The sequence below is a fragment of the Ranitomeya imitator genome, chromosome 3 (assembly GCF_032444005.1).
Source record: "Ranitomeya imitator isolate aRanImi1 chromosome 3, aRanImi1.pri, whole genome shotgun sequence".
NCBI classification, from domain to species: Eukaryota; Metazoa; Chordata; class Amphibia; order Anura; family Dendrobatidae; genus Ranitomeya; species Ranitomeya imitator.
The window spans coordinates 604203153-604226686 of NC_091284.1; the positions used below are offsets into that span (position 1 = coordinate 604203153).

The 23534-nt window shown below is 49.6% G+C and overlaps 1 protein-coding gene across 1 annotated transcript in view; it reads left to right on the top strand.

The window, feature by feature from the left end:
• RBM26 (RNA binding motif protein 26) overlaps positions 1 to 23534 on the top strand; it is a 122087-nt gene that overhangs the window by 50329 nt on the left and 48224 nt on the right. The window contains exons 10-11 of the mRNA XM_069758067.1: positions 2881 to 3042; positions 14910 to 15018. Coding sequence (XP_069614168.1) covers positions 2881 to 3042; positions 14910 to 15018 — 271 coding nt within the window. The remainder of the gene's footprint in view (positions 1 to 2880; positions 3043 to 14909; positions 15019 to 23534) is intronic.

Here is a 23534-nt window from a genome sequence, read left to right on the forward strand (position 1 = left end):
GGTGTCGGCGGTGAGGTAGAGCTGGATCAGGGTCCCATCCTTAGGATGTCGGCGGCGGCAGAGGTGTTGTGATGCGGTGGTGGGCGGTGTGGAGTACACCTGAGCAGGGTCCCTTCTTCAGGATGTCGGCGGCAGAAATGTGGCGGCGCCGCAGCCCATTGTCCACGGGGAGCAGAGTGCATTATCGATTTCCCTGTGGAAAATGGCCGCTGGAGGCCGCGCGTGCGCAGATTGATATCATGGCGGCACTCAGCTTCAGGAAAATGTCCACTGAGATCTGTCTGCACACGCATGGCCTCCGGCGGCCCACACCCATGCAGATTTATGCAGGTCTGAAAATTTCACATGGAATCCTCTGTCTGTAGTTATGTCACTGAAATTAGTATTTCTTTGTTCAGTCAACATTTGCGACGCGTACCTTCATATCACTTCCCAAGAGCTTTTTTTTTTGCTCTGCTGGCGGTTCTCTTCATTTCCACTTTGTCGCTCTCCCCTTCGGACTATAGACAGCTTGTCCAGTCTTCAGCAAGGTGCTCAACCCTGAAAGCCACTTATTTGGGCCAGAGGAGGAGTGGCAGTCATAGCTTAAAGGGAACCTGTCACCCCGAAAATCGCGGGTGAGGTAAGCCCACCGGCATCAGGGGCTTATCTACAGCATTCTGTAATGCTGTAGATAAGCCGCCGATGTTACCTGAAAGAGGAGAAAAAGACGTTAGATTATACTCACCCAGGGGCGGTCCCGCTGCTGGTCAGGTCGGATGGGCGTCTCCGGTCCGCTTCATTACAAGACGTCCTGGTCAGAGGCCCGGCGCCTGCGCACTGCAGTACTTTGTCTGCCCTCAACAGGGCAGAGCAAAGTACGCCTGCGCCGGAGCCGTGGCTGAAGATCAGAAGAGGACGTCTTGTAATGCAGATGGGAGGCGCCGCAGCGGACCGGAGACGCCCATCCGACCTGACCAGCAGCGGGACCGCCCCTGGGTGAGTATAATCTAACGTCTTTTTCTCCTCTTTCAGGTAACATCGGGGGCTTATCTACAGCATTACAGAATGCTGTAGATAAGCCCTTGATGCCGGTGGGCTTACCTCACCCGCGATTTTCGGGGTGACAGGTTCCCTTTAACTCAGCTATCTCTTAATGAAAATTTGTTCTGCCTCCAGATCACTTTGGATTCCTTGTAGTGTTTTAATGGGATCAACAACACTCAGACATCTTGTCTGGCAGGTTCTTCCTCCCATTCCCATGGCAGGTGTGGACAACCAATGCCAGTCTCTCAGGCTGGGGAGCAGTGTTTTAACTGTCCCTTCAATCAGGGTTTCTGGAGGAATCCTGCCAGCCACAACCTACTAGGACTAAAGGTACCGTCACATTTAGCGACGCTGCAGTGATATAGACAACGATGCCGATCGCTGCAGCGTCGTTGTGTGGTCGCTGGAGAGCTGTCACACAGACAGCTCTCGAGCGACCAACGATGCCGAAGTCCCCGGGTAACCAGGGTAAACATCGGGTTACTAAGCGCAGGGCCGCGCTTAGTAACCCGATGTTTACCCTGGTTACCATTGTAAAAGTTAAAAAAAACAAGCAGTACATACTTACATTCCGGTGTCTGTCCCCCGGCCTCAGCTTCCCTGCACTGTGTCAGCGCCGGCCGGCCGTAAAGTTTTTTTTTTATAACTTTTACAATGGTAACCAGGGTAAACATCGGGTTACTAAGCGCTGCCCTGCGCTTAGTAACCCGATATTTACCCTGGTTACCAGTGAACACATCGCTGGATCGGCGTCACACACGCCGATTCAGCGATGTCAGCGACCAAAATAAAGGTCCTGATCATTCCCAGCAGGGGCCTGATCGTTGGTCGCTGTCACGCATAATGATTTCGTTAACGATATCGTTGCTACGTCACAAAAAGCAATGATATCGTTAACGAAATCGTTACGTGTGAAGGTACCTTAAGTACTGTGTTTCTGTCTCTCATTGCTTCTCTCATGTTTTTATTCACTAATAATAACAATGAAATATTCACTTTTATAAATGTCGCGCCATACCTGTATTCTTTCCGGGGGGCACTTTTTTTCCCCCCTGACTCAACTGCCTCCCGGCTGTCAATCATCCCCTCAGCGCATCGGGCGCCGCCTCCTCTGTGTTTCCTCACGTCACCGGCGCCTGTGCTGTGCTTTCATTTTTACGGTATGCGCCGTCTGCAGCTTGTGATCACTCTGACGCTGCAGTGCAGACGAGTCGTATCACGCTGGATGAAAGAGGCGGAGGGAGATGGGGACAGCCCTAGAGACTAACCACAGAGTGAATAAATCATAGCACACTGCGGGGCGGGATCTCAGGCCTCCGCTACACGCAGGCGCCATATCAGGAGATCAGCTTATGTGAGTTCCAGGACAGCGCATGCCCAAAAAATCAGAGCACAGCGCCGGTGACGTGAGGAAACACAGGAGGCGGTGCACTGAGGGGATGATTGAGTCAGGGGAAAAAACGTGCCCCCCCCGGACAGAATACAGGTATGGCGTGCAATTTATAAAACTGAATATTTCACTGTTATTAGTGAGTAAAAACATAAGAGCCAACTTCACAGAATGCAGCCTTAGTGCTGCTGAAGGTGGCTCTTTTACCTTAATAGGCCCTGGGGGGTGACAGGTTCTCTTTATTTGTTTCACTATTTTTGGCACAACCTGAACTTTTCTTTTCCTATAGATCATTTCAATAATTTAATCCGAATAATGTCCTATGCTTAAAAAGGTTTGTGTGAAGTAATCTGTCCACTTTATTTTAGTAAGAGTCTATCGTTTTACAGCATAGGCCGGGTGATGGACATTTTTGTGGTCCTGTTTTTAATACTGTTTTCCCTTTTCTTGTTCCATTGCTGCAGGACCAATTCCTTTATTCCCAGAACCATATGATGCTGATGGTTACAATCCAGAAGCCCCAAGCTTGACAAACACTTCAAGGCCTGTGTACAGACATCACGTGCATGCTCAAAGACCGAATTTGATAGGCCTTACTTCTGGAGATATGGATTCACCACCAAGAGGTACTACAAGAATTATTTCTTACTGACTGGAGACTGCCATTTTGCACTGGGTACTTTTGGATGCAAGACCACTTTCAAACTTGGCTACACCGCTTTAACTTTTTTCTGGTTTTATGTTTTCGTTTTTCGCTCCCCTCTTTCCCAGAGCCATAACTTTTTTTTTTTTTTTTTTTTACTTTTCCATCAATATGGCCATGTGAGGGCTTATTTTTTGCGGGACAAGTTGTACTTTTGAATGACACCATTGGTTTTGCCATGTCATGTACTAGAAAATGGGAAAAACATTCCAAGTGAGGTGAAATTGCAAAAAAAGTGCAATCCCACACTTGTTTTTTGTTTGGCTTTTTTGCTAGGTTCACTAAATGCTAAAACTGACTTGCCATTAGGATTCTCCAGGTCAGTACGAGTTCATAGACACCAAACATGTGTAGGTTATTTTCTTTCTCGCTTCATTGGGGGACACAGGTAACCATGGGTGTATGCTGGTGTCGCTAGGAGGCTGACACTATGCAAATAAAGAAAAATAACTCCTCCCCGGCAGTATACACCCTCCGACAGACACCATACAACTCAGGTTTTGCTTGGTGTCTGTAGGAGGCGGACCTGGATCTAACACCAGATCCGCATTTCTTTTTCTTTCAGGGATTGTGTGTGTTTATTAATCTTTTTCCCTTTTGTTTGATATACTTCTGGGGGTTACAGGGTGCAGTTCTTCTCACCCTTATTCCCTGCATTAAGCGACTGAGAGAGCAGTGTGGTATCACCCACATTGCACCCTCTCGGATCCGCTGGACAGGACTTTGTTTCATGTCCCCCTGGGGTGTTCATGTTTACTTTCGGTTGCCAGTCCTTGCCTCACCCTCCTCTCCCCCCCCCCCCCCCCAAGCCTTCTCCTCGGAGTGGGCTGAGAGGAAGACGGTGGTCAAGGGGTTGACGCAGTCTTCTGCGCCGGTTGATATCGCTGGAAGGAGGACCACATCTCCCAGGACCCTTTCTGCCTTCAAGGTATCCTGATGCGTTCCTCATCTTCAGGTAGGAAAATCTTCAAGCAACAGCAACCCCCCCCCCCTCCTCCCAGCAATCTCCTTTACCGTGCTAAGGGATTCGGGGGCCTTTGGGTGCTCTTTTATTTAAATCTTGCGCCTCTTTCCTCGCAGCGAGCATTTTCCACCATATTCCTTTCCGGCAAGTCTCAGCCCTGGGAGGCTGCTCCCCTTCTTCTTCCTCGTTCCCAGCGCTGGACTCGCCTCGCTTGCAGCCCAGCACTGGTATTGGCCCCGCTCTGGCGGGCCACACCCCCTTTTTCCCTCCCGGCCTATCGGGCGCATGGATTCTTTTCAGCCGGCCACGCCCCACTGTTTGGTGCGTTCTCTGCACGTGCAGACGCTCGCAGCCTGCGCTCTCCCGGCCAGCTGCCTCCTGTGCATCGCGTACTCTGGAATACCTCTCCTTAGGTGGGGGACACAGTGTAACTGCGCTTTCGCCAGGTCTGTAGATTTTTTGCTATTCTCCATCCCCGGCTGATTTTCCTCCAGGCAACATCGCCTGCTGGCATATAGCTTCAGGTACCTTTTTCACTCTACCTATGCCCAACCCCGCAGGGGCCCCCAGCTATATCCCTACGGTAATTCACTACACTTGTGCCCGCTGTAAGAAAAAGTGGGCTTCTGGCCAGCTGTCGCCTTTCTGTACGTCCTGCAGTCCTTCTATCATGTCCGTCTCTCAGGAGGCCCCTAATGTTCGGGATGAGTGCACTCCCCCCTCCCCCAAAGTGGGCTGTTGCAATGTCTGTCAGTCTTCGACCTCACTAAAGTGTCTCAGTCCCTGGTTCAGGTACTAGAACGTATTCCACTGCTGACTACTGCCACCAGTGCCACGAACACTTCTCACAGCGATTCGCTCGCACCTGTCCAAGACCCTCACAGGGGCAGACTTGAGAAAAGAACCAGAAAGCATTTTCTGTCTAGTTCTTCATCCACTTCTCCGGATCCAACTGCGTCAGCCGGAATACCGCTCTCTACCCGTTCCCCCTCCTCGCAGACTGATGTCGGGTCAGATGTATCCTCTCAGTCGGATTCTGACTCGGATGCAGATCAGACTTCCGCAACACATGGATATGGTTGACGGCCTTATCTCAGCCATTATTCAAATGCTTGAGCTTAAGGAGGAAGAGGCAGCTTCTCAGGACATCTCCGTTGCTTTCAAGCGAATGTAGCGTCTTTCTAGAGTTTTTCCCAATCATAAGGAATTTGATAACACTACGTCTAGACACTGGGAACACCCTGGTAAACGTTTTCCAGGGAGGAAACGTTTAGACATTTTATACCCGTTTGCTGCAGACCTTGTTAGCAAATGGTCCGAATCTCCTAAGGTAGATCCACCTGTGTCTAGATTATCCTCCCAGACAGTACTGTCCATTCCTGACGCGGCGTCTCTAAAGGACCCCACGGACAGACAAATTGAGGCTCTAACCAGTAACCAAATCAGCTTTTGAAGCTTCTGGTACCGCTCTCTGCCCCAATTTCGCCTCTACCTGGGTGGCGAAAGCGGTGTCGGCCTTGGCAAAAACCATACGCAGAGGCATTGTAGCTTCGGCTCCCGCACAGGAGCTAGCGGATTTAGCAGATCAGATTTCACTGGCGAGAAAGTACCTTCTGAATGCTTCTCTGGATGGGGCTGCTTGCTCTGCAAGGGCAAACAGCAATATTGTTGCCATTCGCCTGGTCCTCTGGCTGATGGCGTGGAATGCAGATCCCGCTTCCAAAAAATCCCTCACAGGTTTGCCCTTCCAGGGATCCAGGCTCTTTGGAGCACAGCTAGACCAAATGATCTCGGACACCACGGGTGGTAAGAGCACTTCTCTTCCGCAATCTAAGCCTAGGCGTCCCTTCAATAGAAAGGGACCCCATTCCTTTCGCTCCTTCGCCTCCTCAGGTGGTGCTTCTCAGCATGACCGGTCTTCCACTCAAAGGGACCGAAGGAAGCCTTCTTTCAGGCCTACCCCTCACTGGAGAGCTAAAGGCCGCTCCTCCAAATCTTCCAGTTCGCGCGACCACAGATTTTCTTCCAAATGACGGGTTACCCCCACCAGGAAGACTTTCCATGGTGGGAGGCAGGCTTTTTCTGTTCACAGAGCCTTGGTTATCGGTGGTCGACGACGCTTGGGTCAGGGAGATTGTCACATCAGGTTACAAAATAGAATTTTCGTCACCCCCAGGAAGACGTTTTTTCCTCTCCTGCCCTCCCATGGCTTTTTCAGGCGGTTAATTCCCTTCTCGCCTCAGAGGTAATCGTCCCAGTACCTTCCAACGAGCGGTTTTCCGGTTTTTACTCAAATCTATTTGTAGTTCCGAAATAAGACGGCTCTCTTAGCCCGATTTTAGACCTCAAACGGTTGAACCGCCACCTCCGGATTCGGCACTTCAAGATGGAATCTCTGCGCTCGGTGATCGCCTCCATGGAACCAGGAGAATTTCCGTGCTCTGTGGACATTTGGGATGTGTATCTGCACATTCCGATTTGTGTTCAGCATCAGAGGTTCCTTCGTTTCGCGATCCAGGACCAACATTTCCAATTCACAGCTCTTCCTTTTGGCTTGGCGTCTCGTAAAGGGTCCATCTCGCCGCGACTGCTGTCAGTCTCCAGATCACCCTGGACACGTTAACCCGCCTCGGTTGGATAATCAATGGACAAAAGTCCACCTTGATTCCGACCCAGCGTCTAGAATTCCTGTTCTTGGAATTCAACACCATTCAGGCTCAGGTCTTCCTCCCAAGGGAGAAACTCCTCTCTTCAGAGTCCTAAAGCGTCCTACCCCTCTACCTCTACGGTTCGGCATGAGGGTTCTGGGCAAGATGGTCACTTCCTTGGAAGCGGTCCCCTATGCTCAGTTCCACTCTCGCCCTCTCCAGCTGGCCCTTCTGTCAGTTTGGGACAGGAATCCACTCTCCTTAGACCGCCCAGTTCGCCTCCTTCTCGATGTCAGTCTCTCACTTGGTGGATGCTATCCACTTCCATTCTGCGCTGGAGATCGTTTCTTCCCCTCCGCTGGCAGGTCATCACCACCGATGCCAGTCTCCAGGGGTGGGGTGCGGTCTTTCTCCACCTCACAGCCCACGGACGCTGGACTGCTCAAGAGACACAGCTCCCGATCAATCTCTTAAAAAAATTTTCTAGCCCTCCTCCGCTGGCAGCCCCTCCTCTCGGGAAAACCGGGCCGCATTCTGTCAGACAACGCCACAGCTGTGGCTTACATAAACCATCAGAGAGGGACTCGCAGCAAGTAATGATGGAGGTGGCAAAAATTCTGCGGTGGGCGGAGAACCACGTTCCCTCCATATCAGCTGTCCACATCCCAGGGGTGGACAATTTCTCAGCCATCAGGGGCTCATGTCAGGCGAGTGGGCTCTTCTCCCCGCTGTCTTCGACCAGATTTGCCAAAGGTGGGGAATGCCGGACGTCGACCTAATGGCCTCCCGAGCAAACCACAAGGTTCCCCAGTACGTGTCCATGTCCCGGGATCCGAGGGCCGTTGGCTGCGATACTCTCGTGATCTCGTGGGCCCAGTTTCAGATGCCTTACCTGTTCCTGCCTCTTCCCTTCCAAGGGTCGTAAAGAAGATAAAGTGAGAGGGGTTTCCCATGCTATTAGTAGCTCCAGATTGGCCCCGCAGGGCCTGGTATGTGGAGCTAGTGAACATGTTATCGGACTTACCTTGGAGGCTCCCAGACCGTCCGGATCTTCTATCGCAGGGTCCCCTCTTCCTCCCGAGTTCTCGGTCTCTGAATTTAATGGTATGGCGTTGAGGCCGCGATCCTGAAGGACGCAGGTTTTTCTCAACGTGACATACAAACCATAAGAGCTAGGAAACCGGCATCTTCCCGTATCTACCATACATGTTGGAAGGCCTTTTTCCGATGGTGTGACGTCAACGGTCTATCTCCTATGGTTTTTTCGCTTCTCGGGTTTCTTCAGTCGGGTCTCGATTCGAACCTGTCCCTGAGCACGTTAAAGGGTCAGGTTTCTGCCTTGTCAATTCTTTTTCAAAGAGACCTTGCTTCTCTCCCCCAGGTGAGAACGTTCCTTCAGGGGGGTTGCTCATGTTGCACCTCCTTACCATCCTCTGGTCGCTCCTTGGGACCTCAACCTTGTGCTCGGCGCTCTCCAGTGTACACCTTTTAAACCGATTCGGGACATCTCTTTTTTGCTTCTTTCCTGGAAAGTTGCTTTTTTGGTCGCCATCACCTCGATCAGGAGAGTTTCCGAGTTGGCGGCGTTGTCCTGTCGTTCTCCCTTTCTGGTCCTTCATCAGGACAAGGTTGTCCTTCGGCCTGTTCCTTCTTTTCTGCCAAAGGTGGTTTCGGCTTTTCACATCAATGAGGACATCGTCCTTCCTTCTTTGTGCCCTTCCCCAGTTCATCCTTTGGAAAAATCTCTCCACAATTTGGATGTGGTCAGGGCTATCCGAGTCTACCTTGCCAGAACTGCTCATTTTCGTCAGTCCGACCCTCTGTTTGTCGTCTCGGAAGGTCGTCAGAAAGGGCTCCCCGCCTCGAAGTCCACAGTTGCTCGGTGGATCCGTTCGACGATCCTGGAGGCATACTGTGTTCAAGACAAATAGCGTCCCCCGGGGGTGAGGGCTCACTCTGCCTGAGCTGTGGGAGCTTCTTGGGCAGTTCGTCACCAAGCTACGGCCTCGCAGGTTTGCAAGGCCGCAACTTGGTCGTCCATCCACACCTTTGTGAAATTCTACCAGGTGCACACTCAGGCTTCTGCGGATACAGGCCTGGGTTGGAAGATACTGCAGGCGGCGGTTTTGCATCGGCCGACCTAGTTCTCTATTCTTATTATCCCGCTCTGTGGCCTGCTTTTGGACGTCCCATGGTTACCTGTGTCCCCCAAAGAAGCGAGAAATAAAGAGGGATTTTTGGTTCTTACTGTAAAATCTTTCTTGGAGCCTTCATTGGGGGACACAGCACCCTCCCTTTTTGTACCATATTGGCCAACGTGCCGTTGTTGTTGGTTGGTACATAGATTGAGTTGTTTATACTTGTTCCTACTATTGCTTTTGCACCAGCTGAGTTGCCTGGTGCCTGTTGGATGGTGTATACTGCTGGGGAGGAGTTATTTTTCTTTATTTGCATAGTGTCAGCCTCCTAGCGACAGCAGCATACACCCATGGTTACCTGTGTCCCCCAATGAAGGCTCCAAGAAAGAGATTTTACGGTAAGAACCAATAATCCCTCTTTTTATCTAAGTGATGAAAAAAAATTCCAAACTTGCTAAAAAAAAAAAAATTGCGCAATTTTCCGGTACCCGTAGCGTCTCCATTTTTCGTGATCTCTGGTTGGGTGAGGGCTTTTTTTTTTGCGTGCTGAGCTGACGTTTTTAACCCCTTCACGACATGCACCATACTAGTACTGTGCATGTCGTGTCTCCCCCTTTGATGTGGGCTCCAGCGCTGAGCCCACGTCAAAGTCGCGTCATGTCATCTGTTTTGTACAGCTGACGTGCGCGCAATAGCGGCAGGTGCTATTAACCCCTTTCTGCCATATGACATACTATTCCGTCCATGTGGGGTGGGCCCTACTTCCCAAGGACGGAGTAGTACGTCATGCCCTTTAATGCGACACTGCGAATTAAGTCGCAGTGATCGCATTAAAATTCCGATGCCATCTTACCTGGAGGAAGATGGTGTCGGCATCCTAGGGCCTGTCGCCGCCCCCCCTTCCCCCCGGCCTCCCGATCGCTGTGATTGGCTGCTCAATTCTGAGCAGCCAATCGCAGCCTTTCTCATTGTTTCAGCCAATCAATTTGGCTGAAACAGTGAGGTCCCAGCCTAGGATCGAGTACCGATGTACTCGATCCTAGGCCAGTGCCTGACAATGCCAGGCATGGGCCCAAACTCCCCCAGGATTGTCGATCGTCGATCGCGCCAATCGCAGGGCACAGCGGCGGTGTTACCGCTTTGTGCCCGGCCTGTACCTGCGCGCTCTGCAGCCCCGTGCCATGGCTCCGGATCCCCTGCCATGGCTCCCGAGCATTCCACTCTGGCGCGATCGACGATCACATCGATCGCGCCAATCGCAGGACACAGCGGCGGTGTTACCGCTCTGTGCTCTGCCTCTACCTGCGCGCTCTGCAGCCCCGTGTCCCCTGCCATGTCTCCAGATCCTTCCAGTCTGATTGGCGCGATCGATGTGATCGTCGATCGCGCCAATCACAGGGCACAGCAGCGGTGTGACCGCGCTGTGCCCTGATGGTGACCTGCTTGTGACCTGCCGGTGACCTGCCTATGATCGGAGCTGTAAGCTCCGATCATAGGCTGGTGCCTAGCAACACCAGCGTCACCAGGGCCTTCTCTGATTGGTGGGATCGATGTGATCATCGATCCCACCAATCACAGGTCACAGCAGCGGTGTGACCGCTCTGTGACCTGTCTCACCTGCCCCTGACCTGAGTAACTGCTCTGAAGGAATCCTCACACTTGGTGAGGATTCCTTCAGAGCAGTCACGCTGCGAGATCCCCTCCTGTGCTGAGACTTGTGGTGCCACAGTAGCCTGTGACACCACAATTCTTGCTAAAGAAAGAAGAGAGACTACAAACCGTAAGTGTTGATACCCCGATCCCGGCCCGATCTCTATTCATCCCCCCCTTCTCCCATCCCCCCTTCTCCCATCCCCCCTCCTTGCGCCGTATCCGTGCCCAAATTTAGCAGCCGCCGAGCGTTGATTGGTGACGCAGTTCACCTATCAACACTCGTGCTCACTTTTTTTTTCCCCCATCCCCGTGCGCTCCCCCAGCCGCTGCGTCTAATCTGTGCCTTCCCTTTTCTTTTCCCCCCCCCCCCCCCCCCCAAATCCGTGCGCTCCCTCAGCCCCTGCGTCTAACCCGTTTCTTCCCCCCCCATCCCCTTGCGCTCCTCCAGCCGCCGCGTCTAATCTGTGCCTTCCCTTTTCACATCCCCGTTCACACCCAGCAGCCGCCGAACTCTGATAAGTGACACGGTTCACTTATCAGAGCAGAGCTCTCGTGCCTGGCGTTTTTTCCACATCCCCGTTCGTACACCCAGCAGGCGCCGAAATTTGATAAGTGACGCGGTTCACTTATCAGAGCTAGGGCCTGCTGTTTTACACTTTTCCTTTCACAGGTATTTTTTTCTCCCCATTTGCTTTTTTTTTCCTTTAGCTTTTTCTTTTCAGAATAGTTTGCACCAAACACTATCCCCCCACACGTACACATAGTTACCAATAAAGTACACAAAAGCACCATACTCACAAAAAAATTGTCCCGCTCGTCCTGTTCGTCCCAACAGCGCTATTCAGCGGAGGAGGCATATGCTTTCCTTGCCTCCGACACTGATAGCGAGGGAGAGGATCCCACTTTTCTTTATTTTTCTGATTCTTCCTCATCCTCCTCCCCCTCCTCATCTTCCTCCTCCGGCCCTGCGGAACCGCCACGCAGACGCCGCAGGACAGAAGAAGTGCCCATCATTCATAAAGATGAAGATGAGGCAGGGCCCACTCCTGAAGATGAACCAGCGCTCCCATCTTCGGACCCCGTATGGACCTCGCCCCCTGAAAATTACGAGCCACTGATTCCTGATTTTGTGGCAGAATCAAGAATCAGGTTTGACACCACCAGCCTCACAGAAATAGACTTTTTCAATGTCTTTTTCTCTGAGGATTTTGTTAACCTCATGGTGGAGCAAACTAATTTGTATGCTCGTCAATTTTTGGAGCAAAACACCGGTTCATCATATTCTAACTGGTCTCCTGTAGACTCAGTTGAAATGATGCGGTTTTGGGGCCTGATGCTTCATATGGGGCTCCTGAAGAAGCCAGAAATTCGGCAATATTGGAGTGTTGATATTTTATACAACACTCCAGTGTTCCGAATGGTCATGGTCCGAACGCGTTTTGAGGCCATCCATAAGTTCCTGCATTATTCCGATAATGCACAGTGTCCCACACGAGATGACCCCAACTTTGACCGTCTGTTCAAAGTTCGGCCTGTCATCGAACACTTCAACAAAAAGTTTGGTGAAGTGTACGTGCCCAAAAGCGACATCTGCGTGGATGAGTCCTTGGTTCATTTTAAGGGGCGGCTCAGATTCCGTCAATACCTGCCTAGCAAGAGGGCCAGGTACGGAATCAAACTCTACAAGCTGTGTGAGAGTACCTCAGGGTACACCTACAGCTTTAGAGTCTACGAGGGGAAGGACAGCAGGATTGAACCGCCTGAGTGTCCCCCTGTCCTGGGAGTGAGTGGGAAAATAGTGTGGGATTTGGTGCACCCACTGCTGGATAAAGGTTATCACCTCTACACTGATAACTTTTATTCCAGCATCCCACTCTACAAATCCCTCTCTGCGCGAGGTACCGCAGCCTGCGGTACTGTCCGCAAAAATCAGGCCTCCCAAAGACGCTACTTGGGCAGATGCTCAGAAAAGGTGAGAGCAGAGCCCAATGTAGCGACCACCTACTGGTGGTCAAGTACAAGGACAAGAGGGATGTCCTTCTCTTGACCACCATACACGGTGATGGCAGTGCCCTCAGCACTGTATGGGGTACCTCTACACAGGTCTGCAAACCGGACTGTGTACTGGGGTACAACAAAAACATGGGGGGCGTTGATCTCTCCGATCAACTCCTCCAACCGTACAGTGCTTTGAGGAAGGCCAAGGTGTGGTACAAAAAGCTGTCCGTGCACATCGTACAAATGGCAATGCTCAACGCTTTCCTGCTGTCATGATGTGCACGCCACAGCGATATGTCGTACCTTCAGTTCCAGGAGGTAGTGGTTAAGGCCCTGTTATTTGGCACGAGGGAAGGATCGGGCCCCAGTACTTCCGGAACTGAAGGTGCTCGTATCGTACCAGGTCAGCATTTCCCGGGGGAGGTCCCGCAAACTGGAAAAAGAGGCAAGTCGCAAAAAAGGTGCCGAGTGTGTTACAAAAGGGGAATACGCAAGGACACCATTTATCAATGCGACACCTGCCCCGAAAAACCTGGCCTGTGTATGAAGGATTGCTTCAAATTGTACCATACCTCCATGCACTACTAATTTACTTTACAGGAAACAGTAGATTAGTTCCAACAAGGGGGCACATCTATGTAAGTTCATTGGGGGTCTAGTTTACAAAATGTCACTTGTGTTTTTTTTTTTTACTGTTTGGGCACATCAGGGACTCTGCAAATGGAACATGACGCCTGCAGACCATTCCATCAAAGTCTTCTTTCCAAAACGTCACCACATCCTTTCCGAGCCCCGACGTGTGCCCAAACAGTATTTTTTCCCACATGTGGGGTATCAGGGTACTCAGGACAAATTGGACAACAACTTTTGAGGTCCAATTTCTCCTGTTACACTTGGGAAAATTAAAAATTGGGGACTAAATGATCATTTTTGTAGAAAAAAAATAGGATATTTTATTTTCACGCCCGGGCGTTATAAATTTAAGTGAAACACTTGGGGGTTCAAAATTCTCACCACACACCTAGATAAGTTCCCAATTAGGTCTAGTTTCCAAAATGGGGACACTTGTGGGGGATTTCTACTGTTCAGGCACATCAGGGGCTCTGCAAACGGAACATGATGTCCGCGTACCATTCCATCAAAGTCTGCTTTTCAAAACGTCACTACTTCCCTTCCGAGCCCCGAAGTGTACCCAAACAGTAGTTTTCTCCCATGTGTGGGGTATCGGCGTACTCAGGACAAATTGGACAACAACTTTTGGTGTCCAATTTCTCCTTTTACCCTTGAGAAAATAAAAAATTGGGGACTAAACGATCATGTTTGTGGAAAAAATAGGATTTTTTATTTTCACGCCCGGGCATTATAAACTTTTGTGAAGCACTTGGGGGATAAAAGTGCTCACGACACATCTAGATAAGTTCCTTAGGGGGTCTAGTTTCCAAAATGGGGTCACTCGTGGGGGTTTTCCACTGTTTAGGCACATCAGGGGCTCGCCAAACGCGACATGGCATCCGATCTCAATTCCAGCCGATTTTAGCTTGAAAATGTCAAACGGCGCTCCTTTCCTTCTGAGCCCTGCCATGCACCCAAACAGTGGTTCCCCCCCCACATATGGGGTATCAGCGTACTCAGGACAAATTGGACAAGAACTTTTGGGGTCCAATTTCTCCTTTTACCCTTGAGAAAATAAAAAATTGGGGACTAAACGATCATGTTTGTGGAAAAAAAATCCTATTGTGAACGTGGCCTTCTAGTCTAAAAAATATGGTTAGAAAATTGATCAGCATGTAACAGTGATCCAGTATAGTATACATTCAGGCTAAGTACTGAGATGCCTCAATATTAATTTTAAGCACAAAAAACTTTCAAAAAGGTTTTCATTTTATACATAATAAAAGCTATGTTTTAATTGCATACCTATTCCCTCTTTCCTTTCGGCTCACGCTCACTCACTACACACGCTCACTACACTCTCACTACGCTCACTCTCTACACACGCTCACTCTCTACGCGCGCTCACTCTCTTCGCGCTCCCGCTGTCTCTGCGCGCTCTCTGCACGGCGCTCGCTTTCGCACGGCAATTGCTCGCTCTCTCACTTGCATGGCACGCTCGCGCGCTCTCTGCACGCTGCTCGCTTTCGCACGGCAATTGCTCGCTCTCTCACTTGCATGACACGCTCATTCGCACGGCACACGCTCGCTTTACAGATTATAATATGCATGCACCTGACAACAATTTTCTTATTTAAAAAGTGTCTTACAGTCTGACACATATGGTAGTTTTATTTTTGCACTTTGGGGGTGTCAGACTCCCTTTTAAGTCGTCTTTTTTCTCTTTTCTATTGTCTGCCAAAGTAATTTTTTGTTACCTTAAATATTATTTCTTTAGAGAAAACAGTCAACAATAGTATGAGAATCGTTGTGGATTCTGATTCTCGGAAAAGAAATCTTACTCCAGCCGACTCTGGAATGCATCCGAAAAAACCCTGGTTTGACAAGTAAGTTGATTGAGTATTCTGGATAAATTGCTATACTAATACTGAAACAGTGCGAAGGAGATGTAACTCGGCTACTCCTGGCTCTTGTGGGTCTACATATGGCGGTCAGAGTGCAAGGCTGTGGTAAGAACATCACTTTGGTTCAGATTGGGCCTCTTTCACACATCCGTTTTTTAGAATCAGTCACAATCCGTCAAAGTCTTGAAAAGACGGATCCTGTTCTGATTGTAAAAAACTGATGCACTGGATCCGTTTTTTTTTTTTTTTGTTGTTTTTTTTTTATGGAACCGTTGAAGTAGTTGCAGCCGGAATTTAAAGAAACAGAATTCTGGAGAGAGAGAGAGAATCTGTCGCTAATACAAGTCTATGGGGAAAAAAAGGATCCAGCAGCAACATTTGCTGGATCTGTTTTTTTCTAAAAACGAAGGATTGTGACTGATTCTAAAAAACGGATGTGTGAAAGAGGCCTTATTCTTGGGCACATCCTAAACACCATAATGTCTGTTTTTTTGTTGTTGTTGTTTTTTTTAGGTTTTTCAGTGTGAATGTGTTAAAGGGGTTGTCTTAGCCAAAAAGTTTGACCCATTACTGTTTACATGACTGGGAGCCACTATTAACTATGCTGCCTAAGTGCTGCAACTAATATTGTACAGTAGCACTAGTAAGGAATTTAGGTGGGCAGAAAGGACACATGAATTGCTGTGTGACATGCATAACCAATACAAGCTGTTTACTGCAACCATTTGTTGTAGTGCGTGCGCTCTGCTGCCATCAAGTATATACTATCTTTCATGCACTATAAGGTTGTGTTCACGCGCTGCGGATTTTGCTGCGGATCCGCAGCGGATTTGGCCGCTGCGGATCCGCAGCAGTTTTCCCAAAGTTTACAGTACAATGTAAACCTATGGGGAAAAAAAAACGCTGTGCACATGCTGCGGAAAAAGCTGCGGATTATTTTCCGCAGCATGTCAATTGTTTGTGCGGGTTTCAACCAGCACCAATAGAAAAGTGCTGGTGAAAACCCGCAGAAGAATCCGCAGAACAAACCGCAAGAAAATCCGCAGTGAAAACCGCAGTGGTTTTGCACTGTGGATTTTCCAAATCCGCTGCGGAAAAATCCGCAGGAAAATCTGCAGCGTGGGCACATACCCTAAAACTATTGGGAAGCAGTTGTTTGATTGCAGGCAGCTCTACTAACTGGAGCCTGTGTAACAATCCAGACATGTCTTCTGAAGCGTAGGTACATGGCTGTCCTTGCAATTCCTGGAAGAAGTCCCTCTGACAGTGCTCTCCAACCTTTTTTTTTTCCCTGAGAGCCACATTCAGCTCTGAGCAGCCCCTGCTAGCCACGTTCTATGTGAAGATATTGTGGAACCTATAGTATGATCAGTGATGGATATCTGGTCATTAAAGGGCTTTTCTGGGTCAGCTCACGCTAATATTAGGAAGGCAAGCAGTACCGGTAATGTAATGTCACACTTACAGATACCTGCTGGTGACGCACACATCATAGCATGTATTGTAATGTCACCAGTATCGCTCACCAACCCGGTGTGTAAGTGGAGCATGATATACTCATGGCTCTTTAAATGGCACAGACATTACAACTTACAAACTCAGATGAATATTAAAAGGATTATTTGGGTTTTGCTCACTTATGTATTGGTGACGTCGTGTTTACAGATGCCTTTTGGGACAAATGTGCCGTCAGCAGGTGTTGTACACTTGTCCTGATAAGTAGGACAGAAGAAGAATGTCAGGGTTTGAAGAGTAAGCCAGTCACACACTTGGGCCTCTATATACAGTTAGGTCCATATATATATTTGGACAGAGACAACATTTTTCTACTTTTGGTTATAGACATTACCGCAATGAATTTTAAACAAAACCATTCAGATGCAGTTGAAGTCCAGACTTTCAGCTTTCATTTGAGGGTATCCACATTAAAATTGGATGAAGGGTTTAGGAGTTTCAGCTCCTTAACATGTGCCACCCTGTTTTTAAAGGGACCAAAAGTAATTGGACAATTGCCTCCACGGCTATTTCATGGACAGGTGTGGGCAATCCCTTCGTCATGTCATTCTCAATTAAGCAGATAAAAGACCTGGAGTTGATTTGAGGTGTGATGCTTGCATTTGGAAAGTTTGGCCGTGAAGTGAACATGTGGTCAAAGGAGCTCTCCATGCAGGTGAAACAAGCCATCCTTAAGCTGCGAAAACAAACAACCCATCCGAGAAATTGCTACAATATTAGGAGTGGAAAAATCTACAGTTTGGTACATCCTGAGAAAGAAAGAAAACACTGGTGAACTCATCAATGCAAAGACCTGGGCGCCCACAGAAGAAAACAGTGGTGGATGATCGCAGAATAATCTCCATGGGGAAGAGAAACCCCTTCACAACAGCCAACCAAGTGAACAACACTCTCCAGGAGGTAGGCGTATCAATATCCAAATCTAGCATAAAGAGAAGACTGCATGAAAGTAAATACAGAGGGTTCACTGCACGGTGCAAGCCACTCATAAGCATCAAGAAGAAAAAGGCTAGACTGATCTTTGCTAAAAAAAACATCTAAAAAGGGGGGCGTGGCCTAACTGCTGATGGAGTAGGTCACACAGAGTGGGAGCTCCGTGTCCAGGAATCCTAAAGCGGCTCTTATCTACCTCTCCGGCGCCCTTCTGCTCCTCCTCGATCTTGATTCCGGTCCCTGGTACGGTGGTGAGTGTATGGGGAAATCCAAAACGCGCTCCCGTGACCCCACCAGGAGAATTCCTGACTTCTTTGCGGCCTCCTCACAGCTACCGCCGGAGTCCAAGATGGCGCCGCCCTCCCCCTGATCTTCCCGCTCTTCACAACGCAACGCTCAGGCGTCGCAATCGAGCGCTGCAGCGTCGCATTCAAGCGGAGCAGCGTCGCATTTAGGCGGAGAGGCGTTGCATTCAAGTGTTACAGCGTCTGATTCGGCTGATGGCCCGGTGACTGCTTCTCTCCTCAAGGGTTTGCTGGGAGACCTTAGAACCTCCATCCAGGAAGATATACGCACTATGCTGGCTGAACTGAGAGGGGAGGTGGTTGAGCTGGGTAACCGTACTGACCGTTTGGAACGCAAAATGGCGGAGCTGGTCTCTTCTCATAATGAACTCTGGGACGCTCATGAGACCCTGCAAATCATGGCCACTAAAACCCATGCTAAAGCCTTGGACCTGGAAGATAGGTCCAGGAGAAACAACGTCAAACTGAGAGGCATTGAGGAATCTGTCCTGGCGGCGGATTTGAAGATATTTCTGCAGGAATTTATGGCCGCAGCTCTCCCGCAGTTGGCCCCAAAGGACATTATAATTGACCGCGTGCACAGGATCCCTAAACCGTCTAGCCTGGGGCCCTCCATCCCGAGAGATGTCCTGGCACGCATACACTTCTTCGAGATGAAGGAGGATTTTCTCCAGGCCCTAAGGAAGGGTCCAGCTCTTCCTGAAAGATTTGCAAGCATCTCCGTCTTTCCAGATCTCTCCCCGGGCACGTTGGCTCTACGGAGGGCCTTTGCCCCCTACACTACCATCCTCAGAGAGAAAGGCATCCTGTACCGCTGGGGGTTTCCTACCAAGCTCCTCATCCGTAAAGATGGATCAATCACCACCTGCCTGACTCCGTCACACGCAGCTACTGCTTTCACCAAATGGGGATTCTCAACTCCGGACTCTCCGACCGCCGTGACCCTTCCTAAGCGTGGAGCTGGTGGAGGTCTCAGGGCCCGCATCACACCGGACTGGGAGGTGGCCTGAGCCCACTGCAACTTTGGTTCCTGGCCATTTTCCCGCACGGATTCATTTGGTTTTCTTTTTTTAAGCTGCGTTGGTTCCTCTCTCGAGAGTATCCGCAGCATTTGTTTGCCCCATAGGTGAATTGTTTTCCTGATTCTCACCTCTTGGACTCAGGGTATCCCTGATGGACCTCGGTCCACTGGTTGACTTGTTGTATGTCTTGTTTGCTCCCCTTTTTCCCCTTCTCTCCTTCTGGTCCCCCCTTACTTACTTTTTTGCCACAAGTACTAGACTCTTTTACACAGGTTATTGGTGTCCTGAAGTTTGCAAAACTGTTTACATGTTCTCATTATGAGTATATCGCTGTATTCAATTAATGTTAATGGTCTCAATTCGCCGGGCAAGAGGTCTGTGGTATGGCGTCAGTTGGGTAAATCCCGTCACGACATTCTGTGTCTTCAGGAAACACACCTACTGGAATGTGATAATCTCAGAATGCAGTCGGGCTTATACCCGCATCAATTTTTTGCCAACGGCCCGTCAAAAAAGGCGGGAGTAGCCATTTTTTTCAGTAGGTCCAACGCCTTCCAGCTGGTTCGCTCCATAGCGGATCCGTTGGGTAGGTTTATTGTGGTCCTATGCCTCATTAATAACGCCCCCTATACCATCGCCTCGATCTACGCCCCCAATGTAGGGCAGCTTAGGTTCCTGGAGGAGGTCTTTGAAACTTTGCGTGATATCCAACATGGTCATAAACTGATTGCTGGTGATTTCAATGCTCCAATGTTTAGGGACTTGGACTGCTCTGCTTCTTCCCTGTCAAGATGCGAAGCAGGTCCTCTGACTAACTCTTTTAACCTGCATGATATCTGGAGATATTTGCATTGCGGCGAGAGAGACTACACGTTCCTGTCTCCCAGGCACGGTTCCTATAGCAGGATTGATTTTGTGCTGGTGAATGACGTGGCTCTCCCTCACTGCATTTCAGCAGATATAGGCAGTATCACATGGTCAGACCATGCCCCGGTGTCCCTTACACTGAGAGATCCCTTGGCTATTAGACCCCCCTTGCACTGGCGTCTCAACCCCCATCTCCTCGCTGACCATTCCAACTCTCGGTGTATTGAGGAGGCTTTGGGGGAATTTTTCACCTCCAATGATACTCCTGACATAGGCGACGACACCCTTTGGTTTGCCCACAAGGCGGTAATTAGGGGTCACTTTATTAAACTGGCGGCAAGGGCCAAAAGAAAGTATAATGCAGCTCTCCAGTCTTCCCTAGATGAATTAAGGCGCCTGGAGTCCGCGCACAAATTATCTCCTACCCCGGCGCTTCTCTCCGACCTCTCCAAAGCACGCATGCATGTTCGCAATTTGCTTCTCCATAAGGCTGAGAGGGCCCTGAGGAAAACTAGGGCTAAATTTTACACAATGGGCGATCGAGCGGGTGCTGTTCTGGCCAGACGTGTTAGGAAGAGAGAGGCTCAATCCAAGATTCCATTTTTGCTCCAGCCTGACGGCTCCCGGGTGTATAATCCGATTCATATCGCGGAGGAATTTGCATCTTATTACTCCTCGCTCTATGACCTCGGGTCTGACCTAGGGATTCCTCAGCCTTCGCGGGAGTCAATTTTGGCGTTCTTGGAGAAGGTTAATCTCCCCTCGGTCACCCAGGATCAGCTCTCCTTCCTAAACTCTCCCATTGTTGAGTCTGAACTCTCGCAGATTGTCAGAGAGGCCAACAAGGGTTCTTCCCCGGGGCCTGATGGTTTTTCTTTTTTCTACTATGCTCAGTTCCTCCCTGCCCTCTCCCCCTACCTCTTGCGCCTTTTTAATAATTGGCTGTCGACGGGCAGTATTAGGGCTGAGGGGTTGGAGGCATCCATAGCGACTCTCCCCAAACAAGGGAAACCCCCAACATCCCCGGGGAACTTTCGTCCGATAGCACTTTTAAACTGCGACGTTAAGATTTATGCAAAAATCTGGGCCAACAGACTGTTCTCGGTTCTCCCTGGTCTCATCCACCCCGACCAAGTTGGGTTTGTTCCTGGCAGACAGACCAGGGATGGCACCAGGCGCCTGATAGATCTTTTAGATGTGGTCGAGAGGGGGAGCCATCCCAGTGTATTTCTCTCGCTTGATGCCGAAAAGGCGTTCGACAGGGTACACTGGAGTTATATTGAACTCACGCTGGAAAAATTTGGGCTCACCGGGCAAATTAGTAGAGCGGTTATGGCATTATACTCCAATCCCTGCGCGTCGGTTCGTTCGGCAGGATTTAGATCTCGGACATTTTCTATTCGGAATGGCACTCGTCAGGGCTGCCCCCTCTCGCCTATCATTTTTGCTCTGGTCATGGAGCCTTTGGCTTCCATGGTCAGACAGAGTGCGGACATTGAGGGAATCCGGGTGGGGGGAACCGAACACAAAATTGGCCTCTATGCCGACGACGTGGTCCTGACTTGTGCCTCACCGTTAGCATCGCTGAACGCGATTACCTCTATTTTAACTGAGTTTTCGGCGGTTTCGTATTATAAACTTAATCTGACCAAATCCACAATTTTCCCCCTTTTTCTCCCGGCCCCCCTTCAAATCCAAATTCAATCCCAATACGAGTTCATTTGGGCTCCCCTGGGCTTTACGTACTTAGGCATCAGGATAACTAGGCTGGATAATATAGTTCGTGTAAATTGTGAGGAAACTCTTGCGGAGGTCAGGAAGAGCATGGATCATCTGTCGGGTGCACTGCTCTCCTGGATGGCCCGCATACAAACGGCGAAAATGCTATTCCTACCCAAAATAATGTAGCTCTTCCGATGCCTCCCCCTTTTTATCCCTTCGAAGTTTATTTCAGCTTTTCAATCTCTTATAGATCGGTTTATTTGGAATGGGAAACCTCACAGGATTAGGCGTCGGATTATGTCCCTACCGTATTCTATGGGTGGGTTGGGCGCGCCTGCAGTGCTTTCATACTATAGGGCGGCGATCCTTGAGCCCCTTAAAATATGGTGGGAGGGGAACTCATGTTTACCCTGGTTTCTGATTGAATCGCATTTTGCTCCCAAAAACTCGCTTAGATTGCTCTTGGAGTTTCAGCTGCTTAAGGTACCTCTAGTTGGCCCTTGTCTCCGTTCTATTAGGAATGCTTCTAAATTGTGGGCGCTACTCAGCACTTCCCATCTAATATTTATGTTTGACTATGTTTCTTTGCAGGCTTTGGAGTATGCTATCGGGCACATTTCTCTTTCCTCCTGGACGGACCGCGGGGTGCTCCGGGTGGCAGACCTTTTCGGCTCAAATGGCCTTCTGTCGTTTGAGGACCTCTCAGGGAGATTCTCTCTTACTGGGTCTGATTTCTATCAATACCTGCAGCTCCGTAGCTTTCTCAGGTCACGTCGGTCATTCGGAGTGCCCCCGCCTCTGACAGAGGACCCGGCTCATAGATATTTCAGACCGGCCACCATATTGCCCCATGGCATCTCCATAATCTATAAAGCTCTCATCTCCTATGGTTCTGCTGACAAGCTCCCTTTCATGACCGCCTGGGAGTCCTCGCTGGGTTTCGAGGCCTCCCTGGAGGACTGGCAATTTGCTATGGTGCACCCTTCCAGGTTCTCCACATGTCTTGGCCACTTGGAGCAGGTGAAAAAAGTTCAACTGCATTGGTACTTTACCTCTGTCCGCCTGGCGAAGGTTTTCCCGTCTTCCTCCCCTCTGTGTTGGAAGAAGTGCGGCGCCTTGGGGTCCTCCTCTCATGTATGGTGGTCGTGCCCGCAGATCCGGGTTTTCTGGCGTGAGGTGGAGGCTTTGATTGTCGATCTGACACGTCTCCCCCTTGCGCTGAGTGGTCAACTAGCTGTCCTGGGTATTTCCCTCATGGGTCTCCCTTCCCCTCTCCGGCCCATAATTTCAAATATCCTAGTTGCCGCTAGACAATGTATAGCGAAACATTGGAAATCCTCGGGTCTTCCCTCCAGAGCCGAACTGATCGCCAGAATTGACTTACACTTCTGCTATGAGGTTATCATGGCACAGGATCTATCGAGGAGAACTAGGGTCCTCTCGTGGTGGGATCCCTGGGTGTCCTCGGCACATATATCTCAGTCTGCTCTTGCCCTCATTTAAATCGTTTGCTTCTCAAGTTTTGACACTGTGTGTGTATTATACTGTTCATATTGTGGTCTTTAACTTAGGCGCTGGTCCTTTTTTCCCACATCCCCCTCCCCCCCCCCCCCCCCTGTTTACCCTTGTCTCCCTCCCCCTTTGAAGTTTACTGATGTGTTGTTTAACATGCAAAATTTCAATAAATATCTATTGGTTAAAAAAAAAAAAAAAAACATCTAAAAAGCCGGCACAGTTCTGGAAGAACATTCTTTGGACAGATGAAACCAAGATCCACCTCTACCAGAATGATGGAAAGAGGAAAGTATGGCGAAGGCATGGTACAGCTCATGATCCAAAGCATACCACATCATCTGTAAAACACGGCGGAGGCAGTGTGATGGCTTGGGCATGCATGGATGCCAGTGGCACTGGGTCACTAGTGTTTATTCATGATGTGACACAGGACAGAAGCAGCCGAATGAATTCTGAGGTATTCAGAGACATACTGTATGCTCAGATCCAGCCAAATGCAGCCAAACTGATTGGTCGTCGTTTCATACTACAGATGGACAATGACCCAAAACATAAAGCCAAAGCAACCCAGGAGTTTATTAAAGCAAAGAAGTGGAATATTCTTGAATGGCCAAGTCAG